Source organism: Salmo salar, chromosome ssa13 (genome assembly GCF_905237065.1).
Source record: "Salmo salar chromosome ssa13, Ssal_v3.1, whole genome shotgun sequence".
NCBI lineage: Eukaryota > Metazoa > Chordata > Actinopteri > Salmoniformes > Salmonidae > Salmo > Salmo salar.
This window is the reverse complement of record NC_059454.1, coordinates 95556927-95577226: the sequence shown is the minus strand read 5'-3', so window position 1 is coordinate 95577226 and position 20300 is coordinate 95556927. Positions and strand designations below refer to the sequence as shown.

The 20300-nt window shown below is 45.1% G+C and overlaps 1 protein-coding gene across 2 annotated transcripts in view; it reads right to left on the bottom strand.

Moving 5' to 3' along the window:
- Nucleotides 1-364: 364 nt before the first annotated feature.
- The window catches only part of LOC106568132 (ras-specific guanine nucleotide-releasing factor 2), a 95751-nt gene continuing 75815 nt past the window's right edge, over nucleotides 365-20300 (bottom strand). For both annotated transcript variants that reach the window (XM_045692452.1, XM_045692451.1), the window contains exons 19-26: nucleotides 13599-13711; nucleotides 7533-7593; nucleotides 1857-1960; nucleotides 1688-1772; nucleotides 1251-1528; nucleotides 998-1115; nucleotides 815-883; nucleotides 365-706 (exon numbers count right to left, since the gene is read on the bottom strand). In XM_045692452.1, the coding sequence (XP_045548408.1) occupies nucleotides 611-706; nucleotides 815-883; nucleotides 998-1115; nucleotides 1251-1528; nucleotides 1688-1772; nucleotides 1857-1960; nucleotides 7533-7593; nucleotides 13599-13711 (924 nt within the window). In that variant the 3' untranslated portion in view covers nucleotides 365-610. The remainder of the gene's footprint in view (nucleotides 707-814; nucleotides 884-997; nucleotides 1116-1250; nucleotides 1529-1687; nucleotides 1773-1856; nucleotides 1961-7532; nucleotides 7594-13598; nucleotides 13712-20300) is intronic.

Below are 20300 nucleotides of genomic sequence, written 5' to 3'. Positions count from 1 at the left end.
GTTCACCAGTAGAGGGCAATATAGAGACAGCCACTGTCCCTCCTCACTAGTCTCTTCCCACAGCTGCCATTAGTCTGGCCAGCTAAACTTCTCCCTCTCGAAGTCACAGGTACAGCCAAACCTAAATCTAACTGGGTTCAGTCTTCCTCAGAACAATGTGAATCCTCTGGAGCTCAGTTGGTAGAGCATGATGCTAGCAACGCCAGGACAGTGGGTTTGATTCCTGGGACCACCCATACTTAAAATGTATGCACGCGTGACTGTAAGTTGCTTTGAATAAAAGCGTCTGTTAAATGGCATATATTATTATTATATATTACATTGAAATGTATGCAAGATCATCAGGAAATCATTATAACAGTTATTACTACACTAATACAGTTTATTACAGCATCTTGATATGTACATATTTACAAGCAAGGCACGTCTTCACATGAGTTGTTCATTGGCAATGCTGCTAAAGTAACAAGAACCCTAAACCAGGTGATTCTCAGGGCTCTCCCGTCCATCGGTTCCATGGTTACCAAGCTGATGAGAATAAGAATACTAAATACTAAGTGCCACTAAATGCCAGCTGGAGTGAAACCAACTGTGTGGTGTTTCTGTGTGTTTAGCCATGAAGGAGGCGGGGTTCAATCTTCAGGGACAGCTCATACAAAGTGTCTTCATCCATCACCAGCGTCCTATCCAGCAGGAACTGAGTAACCTGGGAGATAGTAAGTAAGTAAGCATTTCATGATAAAGTCTACACCTGATGTATTCGGCGCATGTGACAAAAAACAACTCCATTGATTGACTGTGTAGTGTGTGTTACCTTGGCTTGGTGCTCTATCCTGTAGGGCGCACCCTGGAACTGACGGATCTCTCTGATGATGTGAGACATCTGGAACAGAGAGAAGAGACATGAGACAAACAGAGAGAGATACAGGCTGAGTGATTGACTGTGTGTGTGTGTGTGTGTATGCGTGTGTGAGTTTGTGTGCGTGTGTGTGTTTACCATCCTCATCTTGGAGAAGTTGACGAGTCCCTCCTCAGTGAAGTTGGGTGTTGCCTCTTCGATGAAGGCCAAGTCAGTCAGATACATCCCCAGGTAGGGCACACATGGAGGGTTGCAGCTGCACATACATCAATCCATCAATCAATATTCACATAAAATTCATGCTTTTCCTAACTTGTCACAAAGTCCTTAGTGATAATCTAGGAGTAAATCCCCAGAGACACACTTTCACCCTTTTTTTTCTCCTTCTTACTTTTTTAGGGTTTCTCTCAGGTTCTTGAATCGGCCTTCTGATGACACTGTCTTCTGTAGCTTGCCCATCAGTGACTTGGTCTGTTTGCAGACTTTGGCCCATGTCTTCTTCAGCCTGTAGATGGCGCTGCGGTTGAGAGCTGAGGTGATCTCCAGAACTCCATTATAGTTGTTGAGGCAGCGACAGATACCAGCCACAGCCAACCACTTCTCTATGGAGTTAGCCCTGGAGCCCACGTCTGTATGGGCAATGATCTGAGACGCTACCAGGTTACTCATCTAGAGCAGGACAAAACAGAGGGGGTGAGAGAAATGGGGGGTGGGAAAGAGGCAGAGTTAAAGAAAAGACGGGATAAAGAGATATGTTAAGATATGAGTTTAGATCTGAAGTGCTGTCTGGTATAGAGCTATAGAGTATAGATCTGTTTTAAATCTTACATCATTAAAGTGCTGACTGGTCTTCATGATGTATGGAGTTCTCTCCAACTTGTCCAGCTTCATCCAGCCCTGGCCCAGAAACTCTCTGGTGGACACAGAACACACCACAATTATGCAAAAACAACAACAGGACAACAATACTATTCTCTGATTTAGAATATACACTCACTCGTAAGGGATGCTCCTGAACACAATGTGGTCTAGCAGGGTGATCTGTTCAGCCAGCTCAATCGCAGACAGAGAATCAAAACACTCTGCTTTGGGACACTCCGTCTGTTAAACCAACATTCAATTGGTTGATATATTTTCAAAGTGCCACGAACAGTATTCCATGTCTACATTCTATGAACTGTATACTTTGGGCTTATTGACAGCTAATATAAACTAATATACACAAGGACACAGTGGACTAATGTGGTTCTACAGGGGATAAAACCTGGTTCACATGTTGCTGCACATGGTGCATGTCAAATACTTTACAATACATGAGCTGAGCTTGATTTATTTTCCCTGTAAAATAGAAGCAATGGAGTTTTCTCAAAAGTGCAATCTCCAATCTATACTGAACAAAAATATAAAGGCAACATGCAACAATTTCAAAGATTTTACTGAATTACAGTTCATATGAGGAAATTAGTCAATTGAAATAAATTAATTAGGCCCTAATCTATGGATTTCACATGACTGGGAATAGATATGCATCTATTGGTCACAGATACCTTAAAAAAATGGGCCTCACAATGACCCTCAGGATCTCATCACGGTATTTTTGTGCATTAAAATTGCCATCTATAAAATGCAATTGTGTTCGTTGTCCGTAGTTTTGCCTGCCCATACCATAACCCCACCATGGGGCACTCTGTTCACAACATTGACATCAGCAAAACAATCGCCCACACAATGCCATACACATGGTCTGCGGTTGTGAGGCCGGTTGGATGTACTGCCAAATTCTCTAAAATGACGATGGTAGAGAAATTAACATTAAATTATCTGGCAACAGCTCTGGTGGACAGTCCTGCAGTCAGCATGCCAATTGCACGCTCCCTCAAAACTTGAGACATCTGTGGCATTGTGTTGTGTGACAAAACAAAGGTTACGTACGTAACCACGGTTATGTGAGCTATATGGATCACTCCAATATATTGGTATCACTCCACGGCGGAGGGATACATCTGAGGTGAGGATTTACAGATTTACTCCCGTGTACACCTGTGTCACGGCTGGGGTCCGCCCCTATATATATAGACCCCATGGCCGTGACACACGTTCTCGACATCATTTTTGAGGCACCTCTAGCACCGTAGAGGATTGGAGTGATCCATATAGCTCACATAACCGTGGTTACATACGTAACCTTCGTTATGTTTCACTATATTGGATCACTCCAATATATTGGTATACCCGTACTAGATTTAGTCGGTGCTAGAGGAACCTGGCCAGCCAACGGTGAAGTCCCAGCGCGGGACCGAGATGCAGGGGCCATCAATGTGGAAGGGGATCCCGGGGCAGTCCCCGGAAGGGGAGGCGACGCCCAGGACCGCTGACCCAACCGCAGAGGGAGGTGCCACATTTACCCGATAGTACCTAGCAAAGGTTCAAGTGGAAGCCCAGCTGGCCGCAGCACAGATATCAGCGAGGGGCACTCCTCTCAGTAGAGCCTGGGACGCAGCCACACCTCGTGTTGAATGTGCCACCATAGATCCCAGCACTGGCCTGCCAGCCAGGTGGTATGCTGTCGTAATCATGTTCACGATCCAGTGAGAGAACCTCTGCTTTGATAGCCCAGTCCCCAGGACTCCCTCACCATAGCATACAAAGAGCTGGTCTGTTGTTCTCACTGACCGTGTCCGCTTCACCTAGGCAGCCAGTGCCCGCACAGGGTACAGCAAGCCGGAGGGAGGCCCAGACTCCCCCACCACTGCCGGGAGCAGAACAACCACTAGTGCAACTGGTATGCTGCGGTTGTAGCCGGTGCCCTTGCACTCCGCATGGTGTTCATTACGCCCTCCTGTAGTCCTAACATGGACCATTGGTGCCGTTCAGCGGCCAGGCCCAACAGACGGGGATACCACCCGCCCCTGCAGAAAGTGGTCAAGGCATGATAAGATCGCCTGAACCCTTCTGGTGGGCAGGCATGCTCTCGTGAGGACTGAGTCCAGTTCCATGCCAATGAAGGCCACCCACTGGGTGGGTGTCAGACAACTCTTATTGTCGTTTACAGTAAAGCCCAGCCTGCCGATGTGGGTCAGGAACATGTCTCTGTCTGACAGGACCTGGGTCCTGGTCGGGGCACAAATCAGCCAATCGTCCAGGTAATTGAGGATCAACAATCCTCGGGACGTGAGAGGTGCCAGGACAGCGTCCATGCACTTTGTGAAAGTGTGAGGTGCCAAGGAGAGGCCGAAGGGAAGAACCATGAATTTGTAAGCTGTCCCTTCGAAAGTGAATCGGAGTTACTACCAATGAGCTGGGTGAACAGGAACATGGAAGTGCGCATCCCTCAGGTCCAGCATCACAAACCACTGGTCCCTGGACACGGCCTGCAACACACGGGCTGGGGACAGCATGTGGATCCTCGGTACCTTCAAGTACCCACTGAGGTTGCGGAGGTCCAGAATCGGTCGAAACCCTCCGTCTCTTTTTGGGACCACAAAATAGTGGAGTAGAACCCACCTAGCCGTTCTGATGTCTCGATCCTGCGGATGGCACCTTTGTCCAGGAGTGAGGAGATCTCCAGCCCCAGGGTTTTCTTCAGGGGGTCGGACACCGTGGTGACATGAAGGCCCCTGAAGGACGGGGGCAGGCACCGGAATTGGAGTCGGTACCCCTCGATCATTGTGGATATCACCAAGGGGGACTCCACACCTTCCTCCTACTTTACCCTTTGAGACCGGGAGAAGCGGAAGGGTGTGTCAGGAGTCCTGCCGGGGCCTGCCTCTCCTCTGGTGCCCTGAGCGCCTGGGTGCCCCAAGCACGTCCCTATAGCGGTGACGGTTGACAGGTTGTTGCTCCACCGCACGCTGTGCCCCTCCCCGCTGTCGTCCTTCAGCACGAGGCGATGGGGCAGGAGAGGGACCCCACCGTCGTTCGGGGTGCAGGTGGGTGGCAACGGTCCGTCTGCCTTGATCCCGGGGCCTGAGGAGGCGGCATAGGTCTCCCGGTCCCTACGAACCTTATCGGTCTGCTCCAGAATGTCATTAACCCCTGGGACAAATGTCAGCCCTGGGGTGAGGGGAGAGTGGCAAATGTGCTCTGGAGAGCAGCTGGCAGACGGGATTGGGCCAGCCAGAGCTGGAGCCGGGAGGTAACCACCCGCACCATGGCCCATCCATTGGCGCGGGCCACATCTCTCTGGAGCATGGAAAGCAGGCAAGACACTTCGCTTCCCAGAGGAGCTCGTCTGTGCCCTCCTGCAGCCGGTGCAACAGAGTCTGCAGGTAGGCCTGCAGCAGCATGACCACATTAGTAAGGTGACCAAGAGAGCAGAGGGACCCATATATGGCTTTCAAGCCGGGACTCTGGGGGTGTCGCGGGTTCCGCCCTATAATCTTGCCGTCCGGGAGGACCATGGCAGCTATCATGGTGTCCATGGTTGGGTACTCCCGGAGGCCAAGTGACTCTGCACCCGCAACATAACTCAATGGTCCAGTCTCTGCTGTGAGTTGGAAGCACCCCCTGGCATAGGCCCAGCTCTCCTGAAAGGCCTCGCGGAACTCAGCAGAGACGGGGACAGATAGATAGTCATTACTGTCCACCAGTTTCATGTCCAGTGCAGTGGCTACCCGAGTGAGTAGGCTACTCATAGCCTCTCGAGCCACTGGGGGCGATGAAGCCCCGCTGCCGGCTTCTGATGGCCTGTCAGCCTGGTAGCCCCGCTCACGGTGGTGAACAGTGCCAGCATCGTCCCCCAGGAACAGCTTATCACTGGCCAACAGGGAACAGCTGTCGTCGCCATCAAAGCTATAAACCTCCTGACGCAGGGCATGCGCCCTCTGTTCAAGGTGGTCCCAGCGGTCCGACTCCTGCTCTCGTCCAGGACTGGCAGCAGATGGGCTCTGCCTGCGGTGGCTCCGGTCACGCTTCCTGGGAGGGGTATTGGGCCCAGTAGAGGGACTAACAGCTCACTGGCTCACCACTCCTGAGGGAGGGAGCTCGTCCCCAGCCTGAGCCTGGCCAACCCACTCGCGCATGGCCTCCAATCGGGCAAGGCGCAGGCGTTCTGAGAACACCACACAAAACAGGCATCCAGTAGGGTGCTCCACCGCCATCTCCGCGTGGCTCAAACCCAGGCAGTGCATTCACAAGGTATGCAGATCCCCAGGGGGGATGCCACCATCACACCTGTCACAAAGGGAAGCCATGAGCTCAGCCAAGCCAGCAAGGCCACGGAGCAGGGGTCAGACGCCCTGGGAGAGCTTATGTCGTGACCTGCTTGGAGGAATAGGAACACGGTGAGGGATACATTTTCCAGTACCTCTGCAAAAAACAGGGACGACCCGTATGGGAAAAACAGGCAGACAAAAAAACAGCAACCAGTTAATGGATTTGATTTATTCGTTTTTTTGTTTTACGCCAACTGCAATATTACCTAGCTGGTTTAATATCCAAGCAGTAAAAACAGCCATATGATGGAGTAACTCCATTAAGGAACTCCAAAGTAATGTCTCAACGTAGTGGAAAGCCCACCACGATACTCTTACACTCTGCAGGGGAAAGAACAAGAAAGAAACCCAGCAGGGTAATTAGCAGAGAACCGAGCAGCATGTTAAAGCAATTCACAACACACACATAGAACAAGCTAGTGGGCAAGTTGTGTAAGGTAAATTACAGTTTGTGGCAGCAAGAGCCACCATACTAATGGATGCACACGGAGTTGTAGTGTAACGCTAACGAAACACAAGTACGACAAACCACGGACGGAAGATACAGATCATTCAAGAGGAGGGGCTGGCCATGTGGCTGCGAACAGCCAGTGAGTATACTTCCACGCAAGATATTACACTTACCAGTTACTTACCAAGCGAACTTCAGAAAGTCTGTACCTCAAACCATATGGACGTCCCCCAAGAAAATGAAATAGAACGTGTGTCGTGGCCATGGGGCATATATATAGGGGTGGACCCCAGCCGTGACACAGGTGTACACGGGAGTAAATCTGTAAATCCTCACCTTGGATGTATCCCTCCGCCGCGGAGTGATACCAATATATTGAAGTGATCCAATATAGTGAAACATAACTGCATATTTTAGAGTGGCCTTTTACTGTCCCCAGCACAAGCTGCACCTGTGTAATGATCATGCTGTTTAATCAGCTTCTTGATATGCAACACCTGTCAGGTGAATGGATTATCTTGGTAAAGGAGAAATGTTCACTAACAGGGATGTAAGCAAATTTGTGCACGTAACTTGAGAGAAATAAGCTTTTTGTACGTGTGGAAGATTTCTGCGATCTTTTATTTCACTTTACATGTTGCATTTGTATTTTGTTCCGTGTAAATTAAGCACACCTCAAATACTTCTAAATGCATTTTAAAGTATTTGAAATAATGTATTAGTTGGGTCTTCAGGGGACAGGCTCCACCACAATACACACCAATACAACTGATATGTTCTGATTCCTTACGGAGACAATTCTTTTCACACAGACTATATCAAGACAACGTCACTAGACAACATCTTACCAGGATGAAGTGGAGCAGCGGACTTCTCTGTTCCAAAGTCAGCATTCCAAATTACATCACCATTTATTTACTGACTCAACATAGTTTTACCACTACATCCCTGTAAATTAAATGGCATCTATTCTAGATAGTATTTATGTGTGTGATTGAACCATACTTACCATCTGTAGGATGTCTTCTATCTTAAGTTGAGCATCATCTTGATCATCTTGAGAAAGGGCCCTGAGGGACAAGCAGAGTCTCATTAATAAATATAATAGTGGAGGGGGGTATGGTTTTGCTATCCTTATGGGGACCATTTTGCCGGTTTCCACAAAGAAAAAGGCTATTTTAGGCTTAGGGTTTAGGGTTACAATTAGGGTTAAGAGTTATGGTTAGGAGTTAGGGTTAGGTTTAGGTGTAAGGAAAAATAGGATTTTGAATGGGAATCAATTGTTTGGTCCCCACAAGGATAGTAAAACAAATGCCTGTATTTGTGTGTGTGTTAGCATGTGTGTGTGTGCATGTACTTTAGCACAGTGGTTCCCATCCTTGTTCGGTTACTGTACCACCAACTACATTTTTCTCTGCTTGGAGTACCCTGGAAGTACTCATTAATGTGGAATTGACCAGTCTGCCTATGGTCTCATGCGTCTTCTCAAGTACTCCATGTGGATAGGCCAAGTACCCCCAGGGGTCCTAGTACCCCTGGTTGGGTACAAATTCTTTAGCATGTGCATGTGTGTATGTTGTGTGTGTGTCTGTGTATACACTACCGGTCTAAAGTTTTAGAACACCTACTCATTCAAGGGTTTTTCTTTATTTTTACTATTTTCTACATTGTAGAATAATAGTGAAGACATCAAAACTATGAATTAACACATATGGAATCATATAGTAACCAAAAAAGTGTTAAACAAATCAATATTTTATGTTTGAGATTCTTTAAAGTAGCCACCCTTTGCCTTGATGACAGCTTTGCACGCTCTTGGCATTCTCTCAACTAGCTTCACCTGAAATGTTTTTCCAACAGTCTTGAAGGAGTTCCCACATATGCTGAGCACTTGTTGGCTGCTTTTCCTTCACTCTTGGGGGATTGTGGAGGCCAGGTCATCTGATGCAGCACTCCACCACCTTCTTGGTAAAATAGCCCTTACACAGCCTGGAGGTGTGTTGGGTCATTGTCCTGTTGAAAAACAAATGATAGTCCCACTAAACCCAAACCAGATGGGATGGCGTATCGGTGCAGAATGCTGTGGTAACCATGCTGGTTAAGTGTGCAGTGAATTCTAAATAAATCGAAGACAGTGTCACCAGCAAAGCACCCCCACACCATAACATCTCCTCCTCCATGCTTTACGGTGGGAAATACACATGCGGAGATCATCTATTCACCCACACCGCGTCTCACAAAGACACGGCGGTTGGTACCAAAAATCTCAAATTTCCACCGGTCTAATGTCCATTGCTCATGTTTCTTGGCCCAAGCAAGTCTCTCTTTTTTGTATTGGTGTCCTTTAGTAGTGGTTTCTTTGCAGCAATTAGACCATGAAGGTCTGATTCACACAGTCTCCTCCGAACAGTTGATGTTGAGATGTGTCTGTTACTTGAACTCTGTGAAGTATTTATTTGGGCTGCAATCTGAGGTGCAGTTAACGCTAATGAACTTATCCTCTGCAGCAGAGGTAACTCTGGGTCTTCCTTTCCTGTGGCGGTCCTCATGATAGCCAGTTTCATCATAGCGCTTGATGGTTTTGCGACTTAATGTAATGTCTTCATGTCTTAATGTAATGATGGACTGTTGTTTCTCTTTGCTTATTTCAGCGGTTCTTGCCATTATGTGGACTTGGTCTTTTACCAAACAGGGCTTTCTTCTGTACACCCCCCCACCTTGTCACAACACAACGCATTAAGAAAGAAAGACACTCCACAAATTCATTTTTAACAAGGCACACCTGTTAAATAAAGAAAAACCCTTGATTGAGTAGGTGTTCTAAAACTTTTGACCGGTAGTGTATGTGTGTGCCAGTTGCGGTCAGTGCTGTTTAAGATGAGGGAGGATGATTCTTTTTTTCATGAGCATGGCCTTATTTCCAATACAGCCTATTGGATGACTGTCATTCATATTCCATTCACCCAGCTCAACGCCACGTTGTTAGGTTTCGGCTACTATATGATACTCAAATGTTTCCCTATACCCATCATGAGGTTGCTACAACCTAGCCTATGAATGAAAGTTTACAACATAGGTGCATACAGGTCGAGAGAAAAATTTGAGGTGACCAGACAGTGACACATTCAATACCGCCTTGCACACTCCTGCCTGCATCTAGCTTATCTAGGGTGTAATCATTAGTCCAACAGTTGCAAACGAGAGTTTCTATTGGACAAATTCAGGTATTTTCATCCCTGTTTCGTTTGCTTCCGTTTAAGAAATATTTTTTAACAGAATCGACGTAATGAATACACCCCTGATCACGTGTAAACACAGTTCACTTTCATAGCAGCCACGTTGTATTCCTTCTTGCCTCTATGCGCTCTCCTCCTCTCACCTTTTCCCTTCGTTTGTGGACTTCAATGCACGACACATCAGCTGTATGTGACCAGGCGAAAAAATCTTTCCAAGCCAAACCATGTCATAACCACTATACACAGCCTACATCGTTCGTCCCATATTAGCTAAAGTAACGTCCTAGTCAACATAGCTAATAGAACTAATGCGTTAGTGAACCCACTACAATCATGCAGTAACATTACAGTGTATAGTCAGTAAGCAGTTTAGCAGTTACACCTGCGGGCCCCGATGGCAATAAATGAATAAAACCAAAAGCTTACCTTGACTTGGAAAAGTTCCAGTATTGTGTTGGATAGTCATAGCCAGCTAGCTAACATAGCATCCCTCTGTTTGAGCCGGGTGTTTGAGTAGGCTATACTAGCCAGCTGCATTTGCTAGCTAAGTAAGTGAAACTGAAAGTGAAAAAATCTCTCTCTCTTGCTTCTCCTTCATTTTTGAAGAAATGAATTTGTTGAAAACTGTTAAACTATTGTCTTTCTCTCTCTTTGAGTCAACTACTCACCACATTGTATGCACTGCAGGGCTCACAAGCTGCAGCTTATGCTTTCAGTACTAGATTCATTCTCTGATCCTTTTATTGGGTGAACAACATGTCAGTTCATGCTACAAGAGCTCTGATAGGTCGGAGGACGTCCTCCAGAAGTTGTCATAATGTCACGTCCTGGCCAGTATAAGGTTAATTGTTTTTGTAGTTTGGTCAGGACGTGGCAGAGGGTATTTGTTTTATGTGGTTCGGGGTGGTGTGTTTGTGTAAAGGGTGTTTGATTTAGTATTTCCGGGTTTTTGGGTGATTGTTCTGTGTTGAGCTTTGCTTTGCCAGACTGTTTGTTAGTTGTTAGTTTTTCGTTTTTGTTATTTTGTATGTTCATTTTTGAAGATAATTAAAAATCAAGATGAGCATTCACGTACCTGCTGCGTTTTGGTCCTCATTCACCGACGACAACTGTGACAGAATCACCCACCACTCAAGGACCAAGCAGCAGAAGAAGGAGCAGAGGGAATTCGAGTTGGACTGGCGGGAGAAGTGGACCTGGGAGGAAGTTCTGGACGGGGCCGGACCTTGGCACCAGGCTGAGGATTATCGCCGCCCGCAGTGGGAAATTGAGGCAGCCAAGGCAGAGAGGCGGAGGTACGAGGCCAAGTACGCGCTGAGGGAGAAGCACGAGAGGCACCCCCAAGACATTTTTTGGGGGGGGCACACGGGTAGTTTGGCTAGGCGTAAGAAGAGCCGGAAGCCAGCTACCCGTGGTTATATGGAGGAGCGTATGGGGTGGAGAGCGCTATGTTTCGCTGAGGAGCGCACTATCTCACCCATACGCACGCACAGTCCGGTGCGCGTTATTCCAGCCCCTCGCAGGTGCCGTGCTAGAGCGGGCATCCAGCCTGGTAGGAGGATGCCTGCGCAGCGCATCTGGTCGCCGGTACGCCTCCGAGGACCAGGCTACCCAACTCCCGCTCTACGCACGGCTACCATCAGGCCCCTGCACAGCCCAGTCTGCCCTGTACGAGCACCCCGCTCGTACAGGGCTACTAGTTCCATCCAGCCAAGGCGGGTTGTGCAGGAGGTAAGATCTAGACCGACTGTGCGCCTCCATAGCCCTGGGTTTCCAGCTCCTGTCTCTCGTGCGGACCCGGAAGTGCGTCAACCCAGTCCGACTCGTCCTGTTCCCGCTCCCCGCACTAGCCTGGAGGTGCGTGTTCATAGTCTGGTAAGCCCAGTACCAGCACCACGCACCAGGCTACAAGTGTGTCAACCCAGCCACGCCAGTCAACAGTCACCAGAGCTGCCCGCCAGTCAACAGTCGTCATCAGAGCTGCCCGCCAGTCAACAGTCGTCATCAGAGCTGCCCGCCAGTCAACAGTCGTCATCAGAGCTGCCCGCCAGTCAACAGTCGTCATCAGAGCTGCCCGCCAGTCAACAGTCGTCATCAGAGCTGCCCGCCAGTCAACAGTCGTCATCAGAGCTGCCCGCCAGTCAACAGTCGTCAGAGCTGCCCGCCAGTCAACAGTCGTCAGAGCTGCCCGCCAGTCAACAGTCGTCAGAGCTGCCCGCCAGTCAACAGTCACCAGAGAGGTCAGACTGCGCTGAACTGCCGGAGTGGCCAGACTGCGCTGAACTGCCGGAGTGGCCAGACTGCGCTGAACTGCCGGAGTGGCCAGACTGCGCTGAACTGCCGGAGTGGCCAGACTGCCCTGAACTGCCGGAGTGGCCAGACTGCCCTGAACTGCCGGAGTGGCCAGACTGCCCTGAACTGCCGGAGTGGCCAGACTGCCCTGAACTGCCGGAGTGGCCAGACGGTCCAGACTGTCCCGAGTTGCCAGACTGTCCCGAGTTGCCAGACTGTCCCGAGTTGCCAGACTGCCCAGACTGTCCCGAGTTGCCAGACTGCCCAGACAGTCCCGAGTGGCCAGACTGCCCAGACTGTCCCGAGTTGCCAGACTGCCCAGACTGTCCCGAGTTGCCAGACTGCCCAGACTGTCCCGAGTTGCCAGACTGCCCCGAGCTGCCAGACTGCCCAGACTGTCCGGAGCTGCCAGACTGCCCAGACTGTCCCGAGCTGCCAGACTGTCCCGAGCTGCCAGACTGCCCAGACTGTCCCGAGCTGCCAGACTGCCCCGACAGCCTGGAACGGCCTGAGCCGGAGCCACCTCCAGAAATAGGTGGGTTGGGGAGGGGGGGTGTAGCACAGTGCCGTCGTTGACGGCAGCCACCCTCCCTTCCCTCCCTTTAGAAAAGGGGATTTTTTTGGTGTTGCTTGGGGTTATTTTTTTGTTAAGGTGCTTCTGGGGTAGCACCTTTAAGGGGGGGGTACTGTCACGTCCTGGCCAGTATAAGGTTAATTGTTTTTGTAGTTGGTCAGGACGTGGCAGAGGGTATTTGTTTTATGTGGTTCGGGGTGGTGTGTTTGTGTAAAGGGTGTTTGATTTAGTATTTCCGGGTTTTTGGTTGATGGTCTATGTGTTTGTATTCTATGGTTAGTCTAGTGTGTGTGTTTCTATGTTTGGTTAATTGGGGTTGGGACTCTCAGTTGAAGGCAGGTGTTGTCTATCTGCCTTTGATTGAGAGTCCCATATATTAGGGTGTGTTTGTGTGTGTGATTTGTGGGTGATTGTTCTGTGTTGAGCCTATGCTTTGCAGACTGTCAGTTTATCGTTCGTTTTCTTGTTTGTTGTTTTTGTATTCGTGTTGATTTAATTAAATGTTCAAAATGAACAACTGCACACCTGCTGCGTATTGGTCTACCTTTTCTGATGACGATTTCGCATTATCGTCAGAAGACGAAGATACTTGTGACACATAATTACTGTGTAAGTCTATGGAAGGGGGTGAGAACCAATAGCCTCCAAGGTTTTGTATTGAAGTCAATGTACCAAGAGGAGGACGGAAGCTAGCTGTCCTCCGGCTACACCATGATGCTACCCTACAGAGTGATGTTGAGGCTACTGTAGACCTTCATTGCAAAACATTTTGTTTTAACAAATTATTTGGTAATATGTGAACATATTTAGTATAGTTTTATCTAAAAATGTTAACTTTTGAAATGTTTTAACATTTTTATGAAATTCAGTGAGGATGATGGTCCTCCCCTTCCTCCTCTGAGGAGCCTCCATTGGTGTGTGCATGTGTGTGTGTGTGGTGTGTGTGTGTGTCTGTGTATATGTGTGTGTGTACCTTACTATGTTGCCAGTGGCTTTCCTCTCCTGAGGCAGCAGGTCAGGGTCTCGTAGCACCTCCTCCAGTATAGTCATTACACCCATCTTTAGCTCACTGTTCATCTCAAAGTCCTGACACACACACAGACGCACATACACACACACCTTTTAGATAATTTCCTCAGTAATTTCCAGTGCAATACATCTACAGAGGATGCTTTAAACCAGGGGTGTCAAACTCGTTTTGACCCGGGGCCGCATTCGGTCTTCAACAAGGTCCGGAGGGCTGAACTGAAAATGTGTTATATTTCCTCTGCGTCAAAGATTGCAAAGAATTGTCCCTATCTATTGTTTTTGGAATGTTTGATGCGCCCTGAATTTCTAGCTTTCATTTAGGTGATTATTAGCGAGCATGACACAGTCAAGAAACTGTATGAATGTAGGTCCATTATCATTGACCATGATGTCCTTCTGGACAGACTGAAGAGGTGGGTTGGCCTCTTCGGTCCAGTTCTAAATTGGTTTAGGACCTATTTAACCAGTCAATAGTTTTTTGTCACCCTTGGTGAACAGAACACAGAGAAAATATTTATCACAAGTGGCGTTCCACAAAGTTTGATTTTCAGTTTATATATGTTACCCCTTGGCAGTGTTATCAGAAAGCACAGCATTGATTTTCACTGCTATGCAGACAATAGACAACTTTACACTTCTGTGTCACCAGAGGATGTTAGCTCCACGGATAAATGATTAGACTGTATTAGTGATTTAAATACTTGGATGTCTCACAACTTCCTCCAGCTGAATCAAGACATGACCGAGGTACTTATTGTTGGAGCCAAAGCACAGAGAGAGAATCTAGCCGCACATTTTAATTCACGGGCAATAAAAATAAAACACCAGGTAAAAAACCTAGGTGTTATTTTAGATACTGAACTCCATTTTGAATCACACATTAGGAATGTGACCAAAATAGCTTTTTACCACCTGAGGAACAATGCCAAGGTGCGACCATTTCTCTCAGACTGATACAGAGAGACTCATCCATGCTTTTATTACAAACAGATTTGACTAAAGTAATGCTCTCCTGTCTGGTCAACCCAAGTAAGCCATTGGTAAACTGTGGAACATAGAGAATGCTGCAGCACGGGTACTGAAAAAGATGACACAGATTACACCTGTTTTAAGGTCTCTGCACTTGCTGCCTGTGAGTTTTAGAATTCATTTTAAGATTCTTCTATTGGTTTTTAAATCAATCTACGATTGTGCACCCCAATACATGTCAGACATGCTTTTAAGTTATGTACCCAGTAGGTCCCTCAGGTCCTCTGACACTGGCCTTTTAACTATTCCAAAGCCTAGGACCAAGAGGCATGGAGAGGCAGCCTTTAGTTACTATGCCCCACGGCTCTGGAATAGCCTGCGAGAAGGTCTGAGAGGGGCTGAAAATGTGAACATTTTTTAAAGATATCTAAAAAAACACACCTTTTCAGCATTGCTTTTCCTTAGGGTGCTTTTAGTCGTTCAGTTTTTATTGTTAATCTTTTAGATTTTTTATCCTCTTATGTTTGATGTATAGTAAAAATCTGTCTACTCCACTCATGCAATGTCTACTACAGTCCAGTCATGTCTACCATAGCCATGTCTACCACAATCCAGTCATGTCTACCATAGCCATGTCTACTACAGTCCAGTCATGTCTACTACAGTCATGTCTACTACAGTCATGTCATATCTACTACAGTCATGTCATATCTACTACAGTCATGTCATATCTACTACAGTCATGTCATGTCTACTACAGTCATATCTACTACAGTCATGTCTACTACAGTCATGTCATATCTAATACAGTCATGTCATATCTACTACAGTCATGTCATATCTACTACAGTCATGTCATATCTACTACAGTCATGTCTACTACAGTCATGTCATATCTACTACAGTCATGTCATATCTACTACAGTCATGTCATATCTACTACAGTCATGTCATATCTACTACAGTCATGTCATATCTACTACAGTCATGTCATGTCTACTACAGTCATATCTACTACAGTCATGTCTACTACAGTCCAGTCATGTCTACTACAGTCATGTCTACTACAGTCATGTCATATCTACTACAGTCATGTCATATCTACTACAGTCATGTCTACTACAGTCATGTCATATCTACTACAGTCATGTCTACTACAGTCCAGTCATGTCTTCTACAGTCATGTCATGTCTACTACAGTCCAGTCATGTCTACTACAGTCATGTCATATCTACTACAGTCATGTCTACTACAGTCATCTCATATCTACTACAGTCCAGTCATGTCTACTACAGTCATGTCTACTACAGTCATGTCAACTACAGCCATGTCATATCTACTACAGTCATATCTACTACAGTCATGTCATATCTACTACAGTCCAGTCATGTCTACTACAGTCATGTCTACTACAGTCCAGTCATGTCTACTAAAGTCATGTCTACTACAGTCATGTCTACTACAGTCATATCTACTACAGTCATGTCTACTACAGTCATGTCATATCGACTACAGTCATGTCATATCTACTACAGTCATGTCTACTACAGTCTTGTCATGTCTACTACAGTCATGCAATGTCTACTACAGTCCAGTCATGTCTACTACAGTCATGTCATGTCTACTACAGTCATGTCATATCTACTACAGTCATGTCATATCTACTACAGTCATGTCATATCTACTACAGTCATGTCTACTACAGTCATGTCTACTACAGTTATGTCATGTCTACTACAGTCATGTTTACTACAGTCATGTCTACTACAGTCATGTCATATCTACTACAGTCATGTCATGTCTACTACAGTCATGTCATATCTACTACAGTCATGTCATATCTACTACAGTCATGTCTACTACAGTCATGTCTACTACAGTTATGTCATGTCTACTACAGTCATGTTTACTACAGTCATGTCATATCTACTACAGTCATGTCATATCTACTACAGTCATGTCATATCTACTACAGTCATGTCATGTCTACTACAGTCATGTCATATCTACTACAGTCATGTCATATCTACTACAGTCATGTCATATCTACTACAGTCATGTCTACTACAGTCATGTCTACTACAGTCATGTCATGTCTACTACAGTCATGTTTACTACAGTCATGTCTACTACAGTCATGTCTACTACAGTTATGTCATGTCTACTACAGTCATGTTTACTACAGTCATGTCTACTACAGTCATGTCATATCTACTACAGTCATGTCATGTCTACTACAGTCATGTCATATCTACTACAGTCATGTCATATCTACTACAGTCATGTCATATCTACTACAGTCATGTCTACTACAGTCATGTCTACTACAGTCATGTCATGTCTACTACAGTCATGTTTACTACAGTCATGTCTACTACAGTCATGTCATATCTACTACAGTCATGCCATATCTACTACAGTCATGTCATATCTACTACAGTCATATCAGATCTACTACAGTCATGTCATGTCTACTACAGTCATGTCATATCTACTACAGTCATGCCATATCTACTACAGTCATGTCATATCTACTACAGTCATGTCTACTATAGTCATGCCATATCTACTACAGTCATATCATATCTACTACAGTCATGTCATATCTACTACAGTCATGTCTACTACAGTCATGTCATATCTACTACAGTCATGTCTACTACAGTCATGTCATATCTACTACAGTCATGTATACTACAGTCATGTCATGTCTACTACAGTCATGTCTACTACAGTCCTGTCATGTCTACTAAAGTCATGTCATATCTACTACAGTGATGTCTACTACAGTCATGTCATGTCTACTACAGTCATGTCATATCTACTACAGTCATGTCATGTCTACTACAGTCATGTCTACTACAGTCATGTCATATCTACTACAGTCATGTCTACTACAGTCATGTCATATCTACTACAGTCATGTCATATCTACTACAGTCATGTCTACTACAGTCATGTCATGTCTACTGCAGTCATATCATATCTACTACAGTCATGTCTACTACAGTCATGTCATGTCTACTACAGTCATGTCATATCTACTACAGTCATGTCTACTACAGTCATGTCATATCTACTACAGTCATGTCTACTACAGTCATGTCATATCTACTACAGTAATGTCTACTACAGTCATATCTACTACAGTCATGTCATATCTACTACAGTCATGTCATATCTACTACAGTCATGTCATATCTACTACAGTAATGTCTACTACAGTCATATCTACTACAGTCATGTCATATCTACTACAGTCATGTCATATCTACTACAGTCATGTCATGTCTACTACAGTCATGTCATATCTACTAGTCATGTCTACTACAGTCATGTCTACTACAGTCATGTCATGTCTACTACAGTCATGTCATATCTACTACAGTCATGTCATATCTACTACAGTCATGTCTACTACAGTCATGTCATGTCTACTACAGTCATGTCATATCTACTACAGTCATGCCATATCTACTACAGGCATGTCTACTACAGTCATGTCATATCTACTACAGTCATGTCATATCTACTACAGTCATGTCATATCTACTACAGTAATTTTATGTCTACTACAGTCATCTCATGTCTACTACAGTCATATCTACTACAGTCATGTCTACTACAGTCATGTCATGTCTACTACAGTCATGTCATATCTACTACAGTCATGTCATATCTACTACAGTAATTTTATATCTGATACAGTCATGTCTACTACATTCATGTCATGTCTACTACAGTCATATCTACTACAGTCATGTCTACTACAGTCATGTCATATCTACTACAGTCATGTCTACTACAGTCATATCTACTACAGTCATGTCTACTACAGTCATGTCTACTACAGTCATGTCATATCTACTACAGTCATGTCTACTACAGTCATATCTACTACAGTCATGTCTACTACAGTCATGTCTACTACAGTCATGTCTACTACAGTCATGTCATATCTACTACAGTCATGTATACTACAGTCATGTCATGTCTACTACAGTCATGTCTACTACAGTCCTGTCATGTCTACTAAAGTCATGTCATATCTACTACAGTGATGTCTACTACAGTCATGTCATGTCTACTACAGTCATGTCATATCTACTACAGTCATGTCATGTCTACTACAGTCATGTCTACTACAGTCATGTCATATCTACTACAGTCATGTCTACTACAGTCATGTCATATCTACTACAGTCATGTCATATCTACTACAGTCATGTCTACTACAGTCATGTCATGTCTACTGCAGTCATATCATATCTACTACAGTCATGTCTACTACAGTCATGTCATGTCTACTACAGTCATGTCATATCTACTACAGTCATGTCTACTACAGTCATGTCATATCTACTACAGTCATGTCTACTACAGTCATGTCATATCTACTACAGTAATGTCTACTACAGTCATATCTACTACAGTCATGTCATATCTACTACAGTCATGTCATATCTACTACAGTCATGTCATATCTACTACAGTAATGTCTACTACAGTCATATCTACTACAGTCATGTCATATCTACTACAGTCATGTCATATCTACTACAGTCATGTCATGTCTACTACAGTCATGTCATATCTACTAGTCATGTCTACTACAGTCATGTCTACTACAGTCATGTCATGTCTACTACAGTCATGTCATATCTACTACAGTCATGTCATATCTACTACAGTCATGTCTACTACAGTCATGTCATGTCTACTACAGTCATGTCATATCTACTACAGTCATGCCATATCTACTACAGGCATGTCTACTACAGTCATGTCATATCTACTACAGTCATGTCATATCTACTACAGTCATGTCATATCTACTACAGTAATTTTATGTCTACTACAGTCATCTCATGTCTACTACAGTCATATCTACTACAGTCATGTCTACTACAGTCATGTCATGTCTACTACAGTCATGTCATATCTACTACAGTCATGTCATATCTACTACAGTAATTTTATATCTGATACAGTCATGTCTACTACATTCATGCCATGTCTACTACAGTCATATCTACTACAGTCATGTCTACTACAGTCATGTCATATCTACTACAGTCATGTCTACTACAGTCATATCTACTACAGTCATGTCTACTACAGTCATGTCTACTACAGTCATGTCATATCTACTACAGTCATGTCTACTACAGTCATATCTACTACAGTCATGTCTACTACAGTCATGTCTACTACAGTCATATCTACTACAGTCATGTCATATCTACTAAAGTCATGTCTACTACAGTCATATCTACTAAAGTCATATCTACTACAGTCAGGTCTACTACAGTCATGTCTACTACAGTCATGTCTACTACAGTCATATCTACTACAGTCATGTCATATCTACTACAGTCATGTCTACTACAGTCATGTCATGTCTACTACAGACATGTCATGTCTACTACAGTCATATCTACTACAGTCATGTCTACTACAGTCATATCTACTACAGTCATGTCATGTCTAGTACAGTCATGTCTACTACAGTCATGTCTACTACAGTCATGTCATATCTACAACAGTCATGTCTACTACAGTCATATCTACTACAGTCATGTCTACTACAGTCATGTCTACTACAGTCATATCTACTACAGTCATGTCATATCTACTAAAGTCATGTCTACTACAGTCATATCTACTAAAGTCATAT